Source organism: Staurois parvus, unplaced genomic scaffold (genome assembly GCF_062004578.1).
Source record: "Staurois parvus isolate SC_StPar_1 unplaced genomic scaffold, SC_StPar_1.0 ptg000175l, whole genome shotgun sequence".
Taxonomy (NCBI): Eukaryota; Metazoa; Chordata; class Amphibia; order Anura; family Ranidae; genus Staurois; species Staurois parvus.
The window spans coordinates 1,795,233-1,817,084 of record NW_028317971.1 but is presented as its reverse complement, the minus strand read 5'-3'; the positions used below and the strand labels follow the sequence as shown (position 1 = coordinate 1,817,084).

General features: G+C 35.1%; 1 protein-coding gene across 1 annotated transcript in view; it reads left to right on the top strand.

Moving 5' to 3' along the window:
• Positions 1-21,852, top strand: part of LOC149462377 (uncharacterized) — a 459,390-nt gene that overhangs the window by 287,216 nt on the left and 150,322 nt on the right. Inside the window, exons 76-80 of the mRNA XM_089676871.1 lie at positions 11,230-11,289; positions 11,434-11,559; positions 13,887-13,958; positions 17,163-17,198; positions 19,015-19,074. Of these exons, the coding sequence (XP_089532997.1) occupies positions 11,230-11,289; positions 11,434-11,559; positions 13,887-13,958; positions 17,163-17,198; positions 19,015-19,074 (354 nt within the window). The remainder of the gene's footprint in view (positions 1-11,229; positions 11,290-11,433; positions 11,560-13,886; positions 13,959-17,162; positions 17,199-19,014; positions 19,075-21,852) is intronic.

The window sequence follows — 21,852 nt, the reverse complement described above, 5'->3', positions numbered from 1 at the left end:
ATTTTATTTTATTTTTAATTTTATTTTTATTTCATTTTAATTTTATATTTATTTTTATTTTAATTTTATATTTATTTTTATTTTAATTTTATATTTATTTTTATTTTATTTTTAATTTTATTTTAATTTTATTTTAATTTTAATTTTATGTTAATTTTAATTTTATTTTTATTTTAATTTTATTTTTATTTTAATTTTATGTTAATTTTATTTTGATTTTAATTTTTTTTTAATTTTTATTTTATTTTTATTTTAATTTTTATTTTTATTTTATTTTTAATTTTATTTTAATTTTAATTTTATTTTTTTTTTATTTTAATTAAATTTTTATTTTATTTTTTTTTTTTATCCAGACTGAATAATAATACCATCTCATTTATACAGAAGGAACTGTCATTCCCACTGCAAATATTTTTTATTTATTTTAATTTTTATTTAATTTTAATTTTATTTTAATTTTATTTTTATTTTAATTTTATGTTAATTTTAATTTTATTTTTATTTTAATTTTAATTTTATTTTATTTTTAATTTTATTTTTATTTTTATTTTTATTTTTATTTTAATTTTTAATTTTATTTTTATTTTAATTTTATTTTATTTTTATTTTTATCCAGACTGAATAATAACACCATCTCATTTATACAGAAGGAACTGTCATTCCCACTGCAAATATTTTTTATTTTTTATTTATATTTTTCATTCATAGTTTTTGTTTTTTCACATTGATAAATTAATTTATTTTATATATTTACACAAATCATATATTTAAGTATAATTAATTGATGTAATTATTTGATTATCGGTGGTACACTTATGAATTCATTATATCACATAAGGTAGAATATATTGGAGCGCGGTACACTACTGGCATTCGTGAACATTTTTAGTGACAGCAGGGTTAGCTGAACGTTTTGATATAAGATATGTGTAGGTGGGCTTGAAAATGGCAGAGTGATGGCAGTTTACAAATCATGTTCTGATTTTTCTGATTTTTCCTTTGCACACTCTAGCTGTGCTGTGCTGCTCAATGCGTTCCTATGGGAAAATTTTGCCGCAAAAACCGCGATATTTCTTGAACGATTCGGCGAAACGTTCCACAAAGTAATAGCAATCCGATCGGGAACAATCCGCACGTTTTGATATATTACTTGTCTTTGTAGTGTAAAAACTGTGGGAGGAGTTAGCGTGGCAAATATGGCTATAATAAGAATAAGAATTAGATTTCAAATATGGCAGAGAAGAGCGGTTAAAAACAAACTGCTTCAAATTGCTCACTTCACTGGCGTCTTCACAATTTCTGTGGAAATTGTGTGGTGTTCTGGCCTCCACACAACTGGAGTGGGCAGGTTAGCTTTTGTCTCTCTGCTTCCTGCTCACACAGCTGGGTTCCTATGGCAACTCCCTCCACACCAAGGGCAGAGTCATGGTTATAAACAAACTGCTCCAAGTTGCTGACATCACTGGCGATTGCCATCTTCAAATGGTTGTAGTTTTAAAAGTATAAATGCTACCGTGAAAAGGCTTATATTGTGACAATCACAAGAAACAGACCTAAATTTTGATATATAGTATGTCTCTGCAATATTAAAAATGAAGGCACAGTCGCAGTTTAAAAACGTCCCTTAAAATTTCTTGTGTCTAAAGTGGAGTTTCAATGAAAGTCAATGGGAGGAGTGAGGTGCATCAAATGGTCATATTCTGAAAACTATCAGGAGTATGTCCTAGCCGTGAACATTTTTAGTGACAGCAGGGTTAGCTGAACGTTTTGATATAAGATATGTGTAGGTGGGCTTGATAATGACATAGTTATGGCAGTTTACAAATCATGTTCTGATTTTTCCTTTCACACTGCAGCTTTCTCACTCTAATGTGACTCAGCTGCCCCCTGAGTGACCTTTGCTTGCACCTGTTACCTCAGTCAGTCACAGGTGTGTGAGGAGCTGTGCTCTAAACAGGCTGTTTAAACTTGCCAAATTCACTGGCGATTGCCATCTTCAAACGCTTGTAGTTTTAAAAGTATAAATGCTACCGTGAAAAGGTTTATATTGTGACAATCACAAGAAAAAGACCTACAGTTTGATGTATAGTATGTCTCTGAAAGATAACAAATGAAGGCACAGTCGCAGTTTAAAAACGTCCCTTAAAATGTCTGGTGTCTAGAGTGGAGTTTCAATGAAAGTCAATGGGAGGGATGAGGTCCAAACAAATGGTCATATTCTGAAAACTATCAGGAATATGGCTTAGCTGTGAACATTTTTAGTGACAGCAGGGTTAGCTGAACGTTTTGATATAAGATATGTGTAGGTGGGCTTGAAAATGGCAGAGTGATGGCAGTTTACAAATCATGTTCTGATTTTTCTGATTTTTCCTTTGCACACTCTAGCTGTGCTGTGCTGCTCAATGCATTCCTATGGGAAAATTTCGCCGCAAAAACCGCGATATTTCTTGAACGATTCGGCGAAACGTTCCACAAAGTAATAGCAATCCGATCGGGAACAATGCGCACGTTTTGATATATTACTTGTCTTTGTAGTGTAAAAACTGTGGGAGGAGTTAGCGTGGCAAATATGGCTATAATAAGAATAAGAATAAGAACTAGACAATCTACAATTTCTGGGGAAATTGTGTAAAGTGTTCTTGCCGCAACCTTTACCAAATGATTGATGAAATGTAAGCAGTGCACATTGCAAGCCTGATAGTGAGAAATGCATTTCAGCTTGTATTTTGAACCTCACAGTCCAGCCTCATGAGTCATCTGCCTCTTGAGTGACCTTTGGTTGCTGCACCTGGAGAGGGCGGAGTAGGCTCACTGTGCTGAGACAGCTGGGTTGCTATGACAACTCACTCTGAGAGGAATGTCAGCATGCCTGTTCTAAACAGGCTTTTTAAACTTGCCAAGTTCAATTGCGTGCTAAAATTAGTATTAATTAAATATTAAAGAAAAGAAACATAGTGTCTTATCCGGGATATCAATTATTTATTTTTATTTTAATTTTTTTTTTATTTTAATTTTAATTTTTATTTTATTTTATTTTTAATTTTATTTTTATTTTAATTTAATTTTAATTTTATGTTAATTTTAATTTTATTTTTATTTTATTTTAATTTTATTTTATTTTTAATTTTATTTTTATTTTAATTTTATTTTTATTTTATGTTATTTTAATTTTATTTTTATTTTAATTTTTTTTTATTTTTATTTTAATTTTTATTTTATTTTATTTTTATTTTATTTTTACTTTTATTTTAATTTAATTTTAATTTTATATGTTAATATAATTTTTTTTTTTATTTTAATTTTATTTTTATTTTATGTTAATTTTAATTTTATGTTAATTTTAATTTTATTTTTATTTTATTTTAATTTAATTTTATTTTTAATTTTATTTTTATTTAATTTTTTATTTTAATTTTAATTTTTTTATTTTAATTTTTATTTTTATTTTTAATTTTATTTTAATTTTAGTTTTATTTTTTTTTTATTTTAATTTAATTTTTATTTTATTTTTATTTTTATCCAGACTGAATAATAATACCATCTCATTTATACAGAAGGAACTGTCATTCCCACTGCAAATATTTTTTATTTATTTTAATTTTAATTTAATTTTTATTTTATTTTATTTTTATTTTATTTTTACTTTTATTTTAATTTAATTTTAATTTTATATGTTAATATAATTTTTTTTTTATTTTAATTTTATTTTTATTTTATGTTAATTTTAATTTTATGTTAATTTTAATTTTATTTTTATTTTATTTTAATTTAATTTTATTTTTAATTTTATTTTTATTTAATTTTTTATTTTAATTTTAATTTTTTTATTTTAATTTTTATTTTTATTTTTAATTTTATTTTAATTTTAGTTTTATTTTTTTTTTATTTTAATTTAATTTTTATTTTATTTTTATTTTTATCCAGACTGAATAATAATACCATCTCATTTATACAGAAGGAACTGTCATTCCCACTGCAAATATTTTTTATTTATTTTAATTTTAATTTAATTTTTATTTTATTTTTCATTTTATTTTTATTTTAATTTTAATTTTTAATTTTATTTTAATTTTAATTTTATTTTATTTTATTTTTTTATTTTAATTTTATTTTATTTTTATCCAGACTGAATAATAACACCATCTCATTTATACAGAAGGAACTGTCATTCCCACTGCAAATATTTTTTATTTTTTATTTATATTTTGCATTCATAGTTTTTGTTTTTTCACATTGATAAATTAATTTATTTTATATATTTACACAAATCATATATTTAAGTATAATTAATTGATGTAATTATTTGATTATCGGTGGTACACTTATGAATTCATTATATCACATAAGGTAGAATATATTGGAGCGCGGTACACTACTGGCATTCGTGAACATTTTTAGTGACAGCAGGGTTAGCTGAACGTTTTGATATAAGATATGTGTAGGTGGGCTTGAAAATGACATAGTTATGGCAGTTTACAAATCATGTTCTGATTTTTCCTTTCACACTGCAGCTTTCTCACTCTAATGTGACTCAGCTGCCCCCTGAGTGACCTTTGCTTGCACCTGTTACCTCAGTCAGTCACAGGTGTGTGAGAAGGTCTGCTCTAAACAGGCTGTTTAAACTTGCCAAGTTCACTGGCGATTGCCATTTTCAAACGCTTGTAGTTTTAAAAGTATAACTGCTACCGTGAAAAGGTTTATATTGCGACAATCACAAGAAAAAGGCCTAAATTTTGATGTATAGTATGTCTCTGCAATATTAAAAATGAAGGCACAGTCGCAGTTTAAAAACGTCCCTTAAAATGTCTGGTGTCTAGAGTGGAGTTTCAATGAAAGTCAATGGGAGGGGTGATGTGCAAACAAATGGTCATATTCTGAAAACTATCAGGAGTATGGCTTAGCCGTGAACATTTTTAGTGACAGCAGGGTTAGCTGAACGTTTTGATATAAGATATGTGTAGGTGAGCTTGAAAATGAAAGAGTGATGGCAGTTTACAAATCATGTTCTGATTTTTCTGATTTTTCCTTTGCACACTCTAGCTGTGCTGTGCTGCTCAATGCATTCCTATGGGAAAATTTCGCCGCAAAAACCGCGATATTTCTTGAACAATTTGGCGAAACGTTCCACAAAGTAATAGCAATCCGATCGGGATCAATGCGCACGTTTTGATATATTACTTGTCTTTGTAGTGTAAAAACTGTGGGAGGAGTTAGCGTGGCAAATATGGCTATAATAAGAATAAGAATAAGAATATATATGTGAGATAACAATAAGTGTTCCTTGCTATGCAAGAACACTTAACTAGACAATCTACAATTTCTGGGGAAATTGTGTAAAGTGTTCTTGCCGCAACCTTTACCAAATGATTGATGAAATGTAAGCAGTGCACATTGCAAGCCTGATAGTGAGAAATGCATTTCAGCTTGTATTTTGAACCTCACAGTCCAAAACTGCAAATATTTTTTATTTATTTTAATTTTAATTTAATTTTTATTTTATTTTTCATTTTATTTTTATTTTAATTTTAATTTTTAATTTTATTTTAATTTTAATTTTATTTTATTTTATTTTATTTTTTTATTTTAATTTTATTTTATTTTTATCCAGACTGAATAATAACACCATCTCATTTATACAGAAGGAACTGTCATTCCCACTGCAAATATTTTTTATTTTTTATTTATATTTTGCATTCATAGTTTTTGTTTTTTCACATTGATAAATTAATTTATTTTATATATTTACACAAATCATATATTTAAGTATAATTAATTGATGTAATTATTTGATTATCGGTGGTACACTTATGAATTCATTATATCACATAAGGTAGAATATATTGGAGCGCGGTACACTACTGGCATTCGTGAACATTTTTAGTGACAGCAGGGTTAGCTGAACGTTTTGATATAAGATATGTGTAGGTGGGCTTGAAAATGACATAGTTATGGCAGTTTACAAATCATGTTCTGATTTTTCCTTTCACACTGCAGCTTTCTCACTCTAATGTGACTCAGCTGCCCCCTGAGTGACCTTTGCTTGCACCTGTTACCTCAGTCAGTCACAGGTGTGTGAGAAGGTCTGCTCTAAACAGGCTGTTTAAACTTGCCAAGTTCACTGGCGATTGCCATTTTCAAACGCTTGTAGTTTTAAAAGTATAAATGCTACCGTGAAAAGGTTTATATTGCGACAATCACAAGAAAAAGGCCTAAATTTTGATGTATAGTATGTCTCTGCAATATTAAAAATGAAGGCACAGTCGCAGTTTAAAAACGTCCCTTAAAATGTCTGGTGTCTAGAGTGGAGTTTCAATGAAAGTCAATGGGAGGGGTGATGTGCAAACAAATGGTCATATTCTGAAAACTATCAGGAGTATGGCTTAGCCGTGAACATTTTTAGTGACAGCAGGGTTAGCTGAACGTTTTGATATAAGATATGTGTAGGTGAGCTTGAAAATGAAAGAGTGATGGCAGTTTACAAATCATGTTCTGATTTTTCTGATTTTTCCTTTGCACACTCTAGCTGTGCTGTGCTGCTCAATGCATTCCTATGGGAAAATTTCGCCGCAAAAACCGCGATATTTCTTGAACGATTCGGCGAAACGTTCTACAAAGTAATAGCAATCCGATCGGGATCAATGCGCACGTTTTGATATATTACTTGTCTTTGTAGTGTAAAAACTGTGGGAGGAGTTAGCGTGGCAAATATGGCTATAATAAGAATAAGAATAAGAATATATATGTGAGATAACAATAAGTGTTCCTTGCTATGCAAGAACACTTAATAAGAATAAGAATATACTTGTGAGATAACAATAAGTGTTCCTTGCTATGCAAGAACACTTAATAATATATTCAAGCAGACACTGGCTGCTCACCATTTAAACTAAGTTGGCGAGTTTTACATTTTGTCTTCCACTGTTCCTGGGGCCAACTCCCTTGTATGAAGCTTCTCTCAAATTACGCATTCAGTCAAGGGTAAATTCACGTCCACAGCTGCTGCTCAAATAAATGCTGCTATGCCCATTGTCGCATGGCTTCCAACGTCTGGGTGGGTAACTCTTTGGAGATACCCAGTGATGAATTTCATGTTTTCATACTGAAACCAGGGTATCCATTTATTTTTGTGACCTCTTGACCTTTGGTACTCGTTGACAGTCTGGAAGAATATGATGCAAAAAGATTGACTGATAGCAGGTAAAGAATTCTCTCCAGTACTTGTTGCATTAGAAAAGTTATGGCACTGAGGAATGTTCCTGGATTCCTGCTTCTTTGGTTTATGCCCAGCTATGGGATTGGTCTATGGCTCAGGAGGCATCCTATTTGGGCATCATTAACTTGTACTTCAGTGCTGGTGGCAGTGTTTCCTGGCTGATCAAGTGTCTTCTGTGTTACTGTTTCTGGACTGACCCTTTGCTATATTTATCAGATTGCTCTCTTTTCTTTTGCCCATCCTGGCCCTTGGCCATGTTTATTTGATTACCCTTTTGTCTGCTGCCTATCTTGACCCTCAGCTACATATCTCAGATTACTCTCTCTGCGACTTCAGCTTCTGACCACTACTTTAAAGTATGTTATCTTGTGGGACTGTGACAACACCCTTAGCCAGAGCACACAGTCTAAGCCGCAAGCAAAAGGTGAAACACAAAATAATAATATACTTAGACTGAGGTGCTTGCATACCAGGCCTTATACACAATACACTGCAATACAGTCTAATCCAGGACCTGTCCTAATCAATGATTAGACAAAAATAAAATGATTGCAGCAGTAGATAGATAAGATCTTCTCTCTGCTCTTTCCTTCTCTTAAGAATTTCTACACGTTGAAAGAATAGAACTGTGCAATGAAGCAAAGGCTTATAGTTCTGACCTTCCCTTTTTCAGTCTGGGAACAAAAGTGCTGGATATTAGGGGCGGCTACTGCAAAAAGAAATAAGGGTACTGTTGCCAGCTGTATGCCAGCTGTGTGTAAAAATATGTTTAATGAATTTTGAAACAGTCAATAAGTGAAGAAAATGTGTGTTTTTATATTCACCTAAAATTCAGCTTGAAAGGATAGGTTATATTCTGGTGCACTTACTGTATGTGTATTACGAATGTCTTTAAGAAGCCTCATATGCGTGTTTTAAAGGGGTGTCTAGAACCACTTTTGACCCCTACCAAGCACCCTACATGCACAATGATCTAATAGCCAGAACATTTCTGGGCTGTTGGTATGTAATCGTGTTACTTTTTAGCACTTTTCCAATCAATAGGTAAAGAAACTGATATTATTTAGTGTCTATCAACCACACAGAATTCATTATACTTTCCCTACAAGCTAAATATGAATGACAATTATTAAATTGATATATTAAATTAATAGGTAAAACCCTAATAATAATAATACCAATATAAGATATAATAGCCAGAACATTTCTGGGCTGTTGGTATCGGCATCGATGAACACAACACAGAAATGGGAGTTCTTCAAACAGACTGTATGTGAACACACTGCAAAATATATTCCCATGAGCAACAAGTTCAAAAGGCTAAAAACCAATCCTACGTGGCTTACGGCCAAAGTTAAAAAAGCTATAAATAAGAAAAGAGCTTTTATTAAATATAAAAATGAAGGAACGCTATCATCGTTTAACATTGCAAAGAATATAACAGAATATGCAAAAAGGAAATAAAGGCCCCAAAAATTGAAAACGAACGACAGATTGCAAAAGATAGCAGGACAAACCCCCAAAAATTCTTCAAATATATTAATAGTAAAAAGGTCCAGTCCGAGCATGTAGGGCCTTTACAAAACAATCTATAGTGGGTGACTGGAGACAAAGAGAAGGCAAATTTATTAAATACCTTCTTCAGTTCTGTGTATACAAAGGAGCATGGGGGAGCTCTTGTCCATAATGGGCATGGTATTGACACAGCTCCACATGATCCACATTGGCTCACAATTGATATGATCCAAAAATATTTAGACAGAATAAAGGTGAATAAAGCACCTGGACTGGATGGCTTACACCCACAGGTCCTTAAAGAATTGAGCGCTGTCATTTCAAACCATTGTTTCAACTTTTTAGGGACGCTTTAATGACTGGCATAGTACCACTGGATTGGCGTAAGGCCAATATGGTGCCTATATTTATAAGGGGTCAAAATCTTTACCAAGTAATTATTGACCTGTTTGTTTAACATCTATAGTTGGGAAGATACTGGAGAGTTTAATAAAAGACCACATAGATGAGTTTTTGCTGGAAAAAAATATTTTAAGCAACAGACAGCATGGATTCATGAAAGACAGAAGTTGTCAAACAATCTGGTTTCTTTTTATGAGGAGGTGAGCAAAACCTTGGACAGAGGGGTGGCTGTGGCTGTGGACATAGTATACTTGGATTTTGCAAAAGCTTTTCACAGGTCCCCACACATGGTTAATGGGTAAGGTAAAGTCTACAGGCTCGGGAAAATCAGTATGTAAATAGATAGAAAACTGGCTAAAAAATCGTATTCAGAGAGTAGTGGTTAATGATTCATACTCTGAATGGTCTAGGGTTGTTAGTGGTGTACCCCAAGGTTCAGTGTTGGGACCCTTACTTTTTAATATATTTATAAACGATATAGGGTCTGGGATTAAAAATACCATTTCAGTCTTTGCAGATGACACCAAGCTGTGCAGTGGAATAATGTCCTTACAAGCCGACCTCAATGTACTGTTTAATTGGGCAACTATGTGGCAAATGAGGTTTAATGCTGATAAATGTAAAGTTATGCACTTGGGGGCTAAGAATATGCATGCATCATACATACTAGGGGGAGTACAATTAGGGGGGGAATCAATGGTGGAGAAGGATCTGGGAGTTCTTGTAGATTACAAGCTTAATAATGGCATGCAATGCCAAGCTGCAGTTTCTAAAGCGAGCAAAATCCTCTCTTGTATTAAAAGAGGTATAGACTCCAGAGAGAGAGAGATCATTTCCCCCGGTACATATTATATGATCAACATGTATAAATATATCAGTGGTTCATATAGTGAACTTGGTGTAGGTATTTACCTTGAGGTCATCACAGAGGACAAGGAGGCACTCTTTATGTTTGGAGGAAAAGACATTTAATCTCCAAATATGGAAAGGTTTCTTCACAGTAAGAGCTCTGAAAATGTGGAATAGACTCCCTCAGAGTTGGTTCTGGCCAGGTTAATAGATTGCTTTAAAAAAAGGCCAAGATTCTTTCTTGGATACACAGAATATAACTAGTTACTAACATTTATATTTAAAGTTGATTCAGGGAATATCCAATTTCCTCTTGGCGGATCAGGAAGGAAATTTTTCCCCTGTATGAGTAAATTGGATCATGCTTTGCTGGGTTTTTTGCCTTCCTCTGGATCAACTCTGGGTATAGGATTATAACTTTTTTTTTTCTAATGGTTGAACTGGATGGACTTTTGTCTTTTTTTTGGCCAGACTAACTATGTAATTATATATGTAATCTTGTTAATTTTGTAGCAATCAATAGGTAAATAAACTGCTATTATTTAGTGCCTATCAAATACCCAGAATTCATTATACTTTCACTACAAGCTAAATATGAATGCAAAAAATTAAATCGATATATTACATTAACCGTAAAAACCCTAATAATAGTAATACCAATATAAGTGCTGAACATCAATGTCCATAGGCATTATCCATTTTTCTGTGCAAAAAAAAAATCCTTTTAAAGTGACTTGTACAATATCCAAATCTGTCAGTACCTTTAAATGCAAAAAACAGCCCAAGTTTATATCCGGCGAAATAAAGTGCATATGCAACAATTTCTGTTTGTTCTTCAATGTGGTCCCAAACATCAGATTCCCCATGTGCAGTTAAAATTCATTAGATCTCCTCCTCCATGCTCATCCAGAGACTTTCATCATGTATGTAAGCAGCAGAAAGAAGAGGAAACATCATCATCTCATAAAACTCTTCCAGGAACTTCACTCCTGATGACATTGTGGAAGATGAAATGTGTTGTGGTTGGGTGGAGTAAAGCAGAGTAAGGCATGTGACATTACCCCGCATGAGTTGAGTGCATGCACAGAGGAAGGAAGTGCAGGTGGTGATTGGCTCTGGTGCATGATTATGCTCTTACTTCCTGAGTATTGGGTTGAGAAAAGTGACCAGTCTCTTTTGAATCAAAAGGTTATATGTTCTATGTACCAAAAAAGGAATCTAACCTGACTTAACTTATTTTATCTCTATAGGGTGAACCAGGTGTTGGCCACAGAGGGCCAGTGGGACAAGCTGGACCTCCTGGTATTAAGGTAATGCCTTACATAGTTGAAGACAGGAAATTATCTTTGTAGTTGGGGATACTGTTCAGTTTGCCAATTATGTATTTTTTTAAATTACTGCTGTGTTCTTAATGCAGAATATACAGTAAACCAGTGATATATTTTCCCCCACAGGGTGAACCAGGAGAACAAGGGCATCTGGGGGTGCAAGGTATCCAAGGGATTCAAGGAAATCCTGGCACATCTGGATCTATGGGTGAAAGAGGAGCAACAGGAATGCGCGGCCCTCCTGGAACTCCTGTTAGTATAAAAATTGTGGTGTAGAGCAGTTAAGTAAAAGAGGAATAAGTTATAAAGATGGAGCAAAGGCACAATAGGGTTGTTAATCATAACAGTGGGTCAAATGTTAATTTTCAGTCTGTGACCTGTACTTTATAAGGATTAAAACACATATTTTGGTTGCCTGGCTGCTGTTGTTATGTGTTAATCCCAGGTGAAATTTGTGTTTCTTGTGTAAAAAATGTATACATAGACCCCTAACTATGTTTTTCTTTGGCCCAGTTTTTAAAGAGTTAAGCTCAGCTGCTGTACTGTAGTACAATGTACACTACTTTTATAAAGATATTGCTTTAGTATTTTTGTTCCATTTACCTTACCTTTTTAACCTCTTTGCGCTGGCCGTACATATATATGCAGCCTCTCGGCGGTTGGGCCTTAACGCTGAGTGGCCGCATATTATTATTATTATACAGTGTTTATATAGCGCCAAAAAGTTTGCTCAGAGCTGTACAACATAGTGGGGACAGTACATGAGACAATACATTAACAAAACAATACACGAGATTTTCGAGGGCCCTGCTCTTTCGAGTTTACAATCTAGGAGGGAGGGGATAGTGGTACAGGAGGAAGTGGCTGTGGGGGGTGGAGTGGTAGGAGGAATGGAGGAGATTGGCTGTTAGGTGAGGGTGGGATAGGCTTCCCTGAAGAGATGGGTTTTCAGGGTGCACCTAAAGGTGAGGAGGGTAGGTGACAGTCTGATGGATTGGCGTAGTGAGTTCCAGAGGATGGGGGAAGTCCTGGAGAAGTCCTGAAGTCGGGCGTGGGAGGTGGAGACCAGGGAGCTGGAAAGTAGGAGGTCTTGTGAGGAGCGAAGAGTACGGGTTGAGTGGTATTTGGGTATCAGGTCAGTGAGGTAGTTTGGGGCAGTGTTATGAATGGCTTTGTATGTCAGTGTTAGTAGTTTGAATATAATGCGTTGGGCAATCGGGAGCCAGTGGAGGGAATTACAGAGGGGGGTGGCAGATGCGGAGCGGTTGGTAAGGTGGATGAGTCTGGCCGCTGAGTTCAGGATAGACTGAAGCGGGGATAGTCTATGATGAGGTAGGCTGATGAGGAGGGAGTTGCAGTAGTCGAGTTGTGAGATAATAAGGGAGTGAATGAGTTGTTTAGTAGTGTCTGGGGTCAGGAACGTGCGTATTTTGGAGATGTTGCGGAGGTGGAGCCTGCATGAGTTAGCCAGCGATTGGACATGGGGTTGGAAGGACAGATTTGAGTCTAGAGTGACACCTAGGACTGTGGCTTGCGGGGTGGGGCTGATGGTGGCGTTGTTGGTCGTGATGGAGAGGGGGGGGCGTGGGCTGATATGGCCCTGTATAAACAGCTTACCATGCTTAGAGTTTGCTCCCTGCATGCTCCCAGCAGGGTAGCCAGCAGGGATCAGTAAGCTCCCAATGCATACTTGCCATCAGGAGTTTTTCGATCATGTGACCACTGTGACAGCCAATCATAGCATTAACATGACCAAAATGCCCACCTCCTTGCATCTATAAGCTCTTAAAGGGCCAAGTGGCATTGGTACGAAAGGGTTAAGGAATGTTTCCTATCCTTGCAGTGCTCACATGATTCTTGTTATGTATTGCTACATACAAATTAAAGAAGGAATTCTCAGTATGGATATTTTATACATAGCTACATTGTCCAGCTTGGACCAATGTAACTTTTTAAAAACCATACCTGATCAATGCCCCTAAAACCTGGAGATCACTGAAATGGACACTACTACTCCAGTTATCTCTATTTGCTTCTGCTTCCCTTGCTGAAAGGCTGCCCTGCTGCATTTCGGAGGTCAACTGATTGACATGGGTGCAATTCAGAGAATGCTTTGCACTTTCTGAATGAATGCAGTGTTCTCTGATTGGACGAGGTGGAAAGGAAGGGAGGTGACATCACAGTCTCCATCGCTTCATGCTTTCCATGGGACTCAGAAGCAAGTGGAGATCACTGGAGTCAACTTCAGTCATTTCCATCTTCCAGAGGCATTGGCCAGGTATGGCATGTACAAATATACCATACCTGGAATTAATCTTTAATATACAGATTTTGTTTATTTAGTTTTAGTTAGGTTTTAACATGTATGAATTATTTCTTTTAAGATAACTTCTTAGGAAAGTCTATTAATGTAAATAATTTTGTATAGATAGACATTTAGTTTGTAGTCAGGTCTGGTGCTGATATTACATCATCATGCTGTATCTGCAACATAACTGTTAATTGTTAACACTGGATGTGTTCATGATGTTGCCCGCAAGACTGGATATATTATCATTATTGTTATAACTTTTTTTTAGGGCGAAAGAGGAAAAAGGGGAAAAAATGGCAGCCTTGGACCTCCGGGAACTCCTGGACTTGCTGGTAAAGAGGTACAAAAATCTTAAAAAACAAAATCTAGGAGTTGTTTACAGGCAAAACCTTCTTCACACCATATGAAACTGACGTGCAACTGATTTGCTATCGTCTTTAGTACAATCCTAGCAATAAAACATTTCCTAAATGATTGTATTGTCCTTAGATACTATATATTTACATTGTTAATGTCATTAAGACATCTTTTTCAGACTTAACATACACAGCTTTTATCACCTTAAACTGTATGTGAAATTTGTAAGCCCTTTTTGATATAGTTGCTCACTTTTGAACTCTGTACACAATCCCCGTGTTCTTTACAAGTGGTGTCTAAAACTGGAGCCCATATTCTGGATGTTGACTTACAAGTGACTTATACCATGGCAGCAGGGTTGATATACGTATGACAAACTGACTGCTTACTTTGCAATGGTATTTTCCCCAGAGCTTAGTAAATGACGTGAAGTGCTGCGGACTTCCATAATCCAATCATGTGCAAACAAAAATGATGTTGTTTTATTTTCATTGCAGGAGATTAGGTGTTCCTTGCAATGTAATATTTTGCCACATAAGCTGTGCGCTGGGGAAAATTCTAATATAAAGTGCAACTTCCCTCGTAAAGTGAACCTTTAGTAAATCTATTTAATCATCTCCATTTTTATACAACTGAGATATTTTTGCAGCTGTCATGTGATATTGGTTGGTCTTGCAAAAACATATTGTTATCCAATATTTATTTTCCAAAAGCGTTAAATAGCAGAATTGGAACAAATATAAACATACAAACATAAAAATGGAATGGAAGGTTTTGTCAAGTCCAAATAGATTGGGTTAAACATAACATAATATAATCACAAGTAAGCACAAGGGTAAAGATTGCAGCCTACAAACCACAAATATGAAAAATAATGCAGTCAGTATATATAACTTATTGAGCATGACAGGTTAATAAAATTAGTTTATGTAAACTGTAGCCGTGATCAATTGGGTAAAAGTATAATAAGAGTTTTGAGTTTATAAGAAACTACAGTCTACAGAGCTAGGAAACAGTAATAGGGTAGAGTAAAGGGAGGGGAAAAACTAGAGGTAGGAAGGGTAGGGAATCCCAGGGGAATATCCATGGCTTATCAAGACTGGAGGAGTTTAAAATGAAATTTTATCAGAAAGACTGCTATTTTTTTTTGTTAATCATTATATCCATAATACGTAAACAATTGCATGGCCAATAACTAAATACATGCATTAATACATATGTAAACAAATTGATAGAGAGCAAAACTATTCTAGTGCAATAAATAAGGTGCAAGTAAATAAAGTGTAAAAATATTTAAGTGCAAGAAATCCTCACAAAAGAGTTTCTGAATATAAAAACTTCCAGGTCACAACAGTCCACTATAGGGTGACTCTTCTTTACAAGCAGTGACAATAATCACCAATGTATAGTAATCTTCATTCAAAAATTTGCATCACCACATGCTGTTGCATACCAGCACCCTTGCACACTCACCAGCTTTTAGGCTGCATAAGGAATGCAACAAACAGTGTAGTGTAGTAGTTTATTCATAAAATGATAATATATCTTTCCTTTAAGTTTAAAACCAAGATTCATCCCAAAGAAAGCATATCATCCAAGATACACTATAAATATTATAACAGATATACCACAGCCTCTGCATCAAAATTTGTAAGGTGGCATTAATAAAGATCCTAGAGAAAATCTTAAGAGTATGAGTGTTTCATTCTTGAAACATGTGCTGTTCTCTGTTGAGTGTAGCTCATTTTTAACAATTAAGGGTTTGCAGTAACAGCGAGGAAGGGGAGAAAAGGGGTGGGAGAGAAGGGGGGTTTCAAGGGGGTGTCAAGAAATGGGTGTAAAGAAATGTGGGTGCAAGCCTCAGAGAAAAAGGGAGGGCTTGCAGGATCAACTATAAAGTTTCCCGGTCTCAGGCTATCACCAGGCAGAAGGTATACTGTAAACGTACTCTTAATAGTGAAAATAAAATCCTTCATCATTTTATTCTCATGCATCTTTAAAAACCGTTGTACCAAAGTTGGAGGATATGCCCAATGGTGCATGCCCAGGCTGTGTTAATAAAGTGGATGAGTACATCTTCCTAGGAATCATGTTGCAATGGAAAAGGAAGAAGGCTGGACCATAAGAGACTTGAAAACCTATAATTTCCAAATAACTGAATTTACTGAATGTAGTGAAAAGTATACCTTATGGTGCCGCTCTAAACTATGGATGGAAGGAAAAGGATCACCCCACTGGCAAGTGAGAAGAGGGGAGTATGAGTCCGAGCGATTCCAGTGTCAGCCAGTACAAGTAAAGGGATGGATACTGCTTAACCAACCCCAGGAGTCCAGTGTTGAGGAACGGACTCAGCCCCCGTACTGGCCACGTGTGGCCAATACGGTGGCTGAGGCCATTCTTCAACATTGGACTCCTGGGGTCGGTTGAGCAGTATCCATCCCTTCACTTGAATTGGCTGACACTAGAATTAACTGAATGGTTGGAATTTAGGACAGCTCCAGAAAATATGTGGTATTGTACTTTCCACTTGATGGAAGCATGGGAAAGGTCTGGTTTTTGCTTGACAAGTAAGAAGTAGAGCTTGTGATTCAATTTAATATTATTATTGAATTGTTTTTCAGCTCCATTTTTGCTGACTTGATTTTGTTGCACAATTTTTTACATTCTTTTTCATTCAGTAATACAGTATCACTACTCTCAGCGTTAGGAATGTTAGTGCGTTTTTCTTTATGCCAAACCATCTGTTAAATTAAAATTTTCAGCCATACAGTTTTTTTTGTCAGCAGAAATGTTATTCCCATATGTAACATACATTCTACATTATTTTTTAAGTATTTTGTTTTTTTTAGTCTCCCTGCCCATAACTTGATATCAGTTGAAATAGTATTACATTGCAGACACTGTTGCCCAAATGTTTCTGGACCTACACGTTTGGCATATCTCATTCACTGTTTTCTAATGCTTCTTTTGGTCTTGCTAGTTGTTCATTTAGATGCAGCTAAATCACAGTAGCAATAATTTAACTGGTCTTTATGCAATATGACTGCTTTTATTACTCAATAAGCACATAATTTATGCACAATGTTTTTGAAAACTCATTTTTAACACTGGAAAAAAAATAGGGGATAAAAGGGGATGTTAAATTAGTCTTATGTCTATAATTATATCTATCTATCTATGTTTTCAGGGAAAGCAAGGCCCACCAGGTATAAAGGGTGAGAAGGTAAGAGTGTATGTATTACCTAAAATAATTCTAAAAAATATATCTTCTAAAATCAATAAGAATCTAATATAGAAAACAAATTAAAGGAAAATTTGGTTGTCTGTATAGTTTCCAAATTTGTAAATGACAGCAATCTGACTGATTATTCTCCAAGAAATATGAGTTATTTTAATTGCACCCCTTATTTTTTCTCATAAAATTTTCTGCTAAAAGTGTTTATTACATAAACATTAATATAATTTAGGATACACATGTAACAGCTAAAATCTTATTTTCTCATTAATTGTCAATTTGTGCTTTGTCATTTCATTTTCATTTGCTCTGCTTTCCTGAATGGACACCTATTCTAACTTACAGTTACAATCAGCCTGAAGAAAGTTTGTTTTAAGAAGTGACATTGTGTGCATTAATCATTGTGAACTGACGTTTACGGGTCTTTAAAATGTGCATGTCATTTAAGTGGTCCATTGATGTGCATTGGTAGCCTATTTATAATGAGTTGACCAAATAAAGAACATTACATTTTTTGGGCAGCAAGATCAACTAGTATTAAAATCATGTTACAGGGGCTCAAAAAAAGCCATTCATTGTTATGAATTACAACAGAAATCCAACAAGGTGGGACTTTTAAGATACCAGTACACAATACTAATTTATAGAATTCATAAATATATTTATCCTTAATAAAATAATTTTTTTTTAAATAATTGAAGCCTACACAACAATGTTACACATGTAACTAAAAAAGATATTATTTCATGCCCTCTATCTCTTTATACCTCCTGCATAGTATCACACACATCAGATATATACAAGAATGTCCGAAGATCTTCTATGCACTTGACACATTAAAAATTCTTCACAGATCTCATAGACTATGTTGCCTACTTCCTCAGGAGATTAACAGGGTATACATCTATAAGCAAATAGGTAGAATTACAATAGTGTACAACGCATTGAAATAATCAATATTTCAAATCATTGTATCTCACTTACAGTTTACAGTATAACACCAAAGAAAAGCCAGCCATTTTTAAAACACACATTTAGATGATACATGGCATGAGAACAGAGAAGACATCACTGTGAAGCTGCACCAGGAAAACAGAAACAGAAGCTCCTGGGCCCCCTCTCAAAAGAAAAGAAGGAACAGCGCTCCACCTCTGGGCACTCTGGGCAGTTGTATCCTAACCTTTGAGGTTGGGAGGTGGAGCGCTGTTATATGAGGAATTGCTATGAGCCATTAACTCATTCTTGTTTGTTAAATTGAATAATTGCTGTGATATTGACATACTTGTAAACTACCATTAGGCTGAATCCCAGTCAAAATTGAAAGTTAAAACCAAATTTTCCAGTCACTTTAAAAAGTTATTTTGGGCTGAGCTGGCCAGTAACACACATCCTGTATTATAAAGACATCACTCTGGATAAATAAGCCCTGGGGCAGATTTGGACAGCAGCATTTTCAGTCTGGGGGCAGAGGAGTGTTTGATAGCAGATTTAAAAACAGTAACATATTGAAGCTAAACTCCAGATAAAACTGATCATTTTAAACACCCCTGCCAGTGTTAAATGGTCTGTCTCATCCCTGTAACTGCAAGAGAGCTTTTCTGTTGAAAAACAACAGACTTACTGGCTGCATCACCAGCTGTAAATGGAATAAAGAAAGTCGAAAAAAGGAAACAAATGCAGCTATTACATCTACAAATTGGTAAGCTACAATATAATAGATGTTTGTTTTTGAGTTTAATACTGCTTTAACGTGTTTTGGCCCATAGTAAATCATATTTGAGTTGTTTAACACTTGATTTTTCAGGGTGAAGGAGTTGTAGGTGAGCCTGGTCCCCGAGGTCCTCGTGGTTTTCCAGGTCTTAGAGTAAGTCATTCTCTATGCTTCCAGCTTTTGAGTGAAACAAAAAGTATCTCTGTTCCCAAAGCATGTACCAGCACGCATGCACATAGTATCTTGTGCTTACATGTTATGCTCATCACTTGTTGACTTTTCATTACTGCCTATACACACACATTGGAACATGGTGATCACATTATGTGTCCAACCTAAATTGATCCTAATTTGTTCTGTATGAATGTCCTTTAAGAAAAGGACATCTGTAGTTAGACCATATAGCTGCTGTTATTGCTGACCTCTCTTCCATTGTAAAAGTACTAGCTGCCTGGGAGGGATACTGGTCCAGCGGCTTCAGTCATTTCTGAGTCACTCACCCAGAACAAGTATGCAGATCGGAAGTGAAGTCAGACCTTGAGATCTGCATACTTGTTCTAGGTGAGTGGCTCAGAAATGATTGAAGCCACTGGACTTCACTCAGACTTTCTGCATACTTGTTATGGGTCAGAGTAATTGAAGCAGTTGTAAACCTGATTTTTTTTTCCCTAAAATAAAAAAGATGTTAAACTTACCTGCTCCGCCCAACGGTTTTACACAGAGCACCCCTTACCTCCTCTTCTGGAGTCCCCCGCTGGCGCTCTCTGCTCCTCCACTTCTCTGTGTACCCCCATAGCAAACTGCTTGTTATGGGGGCATTTGTGTGGGTGCACTCTTGAGCCGTGTGCATTCATAGACATTCAAAGTGCGGCTCAACCCTGCCTCCCGTTCCTCCTTACAGGATTTGATTGACAGCAGAAGGAGCCAATAGCTCCCTTGCTGTCAGAGCCTCCTGTGATTACAGGAACAGAGGTAAGAGCTGCTGCAGACAGAACAGCGCTGAATTGAGAGAAGGCTCAGGTAAGTGTTTGTGGAGGACTGCGTTAAAGATGAAAAAGACTTTTGCCTTTAGAACCACTTTAAAGCAAGCTAGCATTTACATTCTGATCTCATGAGCCGTCACCATACACCCGAAAAAATGAGCCCCTTACCAGACACTTTGACCGTATAACTCCGGTCAATAGGCTCAGTGTAATAAGGAATCAGTATGGTAGGTAATCTTCCATCAATCCATTCAAGATCCATGTACATCAAGAATTTATAACCAGCATTGAATTGAAATTGTTTCAAACCAAAAACATGGCCGCCATCCCTCCAGAACACAGTTATGTCACACGTCGTTTTCAATTCAATGCTGGTTATTTTAAATTCTTGATGTACGTGGATCTTGTAACAAGTCTGCCAACACTTTAATGAATTACTGCACCATGAATTGCTTTTGTTCTTTATTCTTTATTTGAATATCGGATGGGAGTTTCTTCAAGTTTTGGAGGTCTTTAAAGTGGAGGAACCATCCTATAACTGGGAGAGGATTTCTTTTGAAGATTACCTGCCATACTGATTCCTTATTACACTGCACCTATTGACCTGTGTTATACGGTCAAAGTGTTCAGAAAGGGGCTCATTTCTAAGGGTGTATGGTGACGGCTCATGAGATCAGAATCTTCTCTTGCTATTTGTTTCATTAATTTGAGGACTTATATGGACTTTTATTTCTGACATTTCTATGCTTTTTAATTAGCACTGCATTTTTACTGTTTACATTTGCAATATCGCCTATTATGTGAAAGCTGCTTTTTTGTTTTTACTGTATTTTTGATTTTGAAGTGTGGTTACATCTAAGAGCAGATATTGTGTTTTATAGCATTTACATTATCAGCTATTGCAGCCTCCTTTCAGCATGGGTTTCTTTTTATGTGCATAAATTCATGTGATCATGTTCACCACCAACTTTATGATGCTAATTGCATTTCAGACTTCATAGAGCATAAATAGATTCACCACATAGTAACCGCACTACTGCATAATTATGCTGTGTATACTGAGTACCCATTTACGTGCAAGGAAAGTTCTGTAACATTTTTACTGTTTTCATCAATGTATTTTCATATTAGTTGTTTTTTAAAAATCTTGCAGGCTCCAGTTTTCAGAAAGATGAATGGTACTGCATTTATAATACATGTAACATACACATAAATGTTTAGATTAGTTTTTTTTTTTTTTTTAAAGAAGCTTTATTGGGTTTTATTGTACACACAAAATAACCAACGATGAGGTTTGTCAGTATTCATAGCGTGGCAACATGCCAAAACAGATGAATAAATTCCAGGATAACAATTTACTCATAAACATATTACAGAAGCCCCGAAAGAATCCGAGAGGGAATGGAGAAGTTTGGAATGAAGAGTATCTATGGGAAAATATAGCACATGTAATATGTCAGGGTACAAGGGCTTGAAGTTAAAGTATGCAGGATTTCGAAAAATCACATACAGTCATGGCCGAAATTGTTGGCACCCTTGATATTTCTCCAGGAAATCATGTATTTCTCACGAAACGTATTGCATTAACACATGTTTTGCTATACACATGTTTATTCCCTTTGTGTGTATTGGGACAAAACAAAAAAAGGGAGGAAAGAAAGCAAATTCGACATAATGTCACACAAACCTCCAAAAATGGGCTGGACAAAAGTATTGGCACCCTTTCACAACTGCGGATAAATAAGAATGTTACAAGCATGTGATGCTCCTGTAAACTCACCTGGGGCAAGTAACAGGTGTGGGCAATATAGAAATCACACCTGAAAGCAGATAAAAAGGAGAGACGTTCACTTAACCTTTGCATTGTGTGTCTGTCTGTGCCACACTAAGCATGGACAACAGAAAGAGGAGACGAGAACTGTCTGAGGACCTGAGAACCAAAATTGTG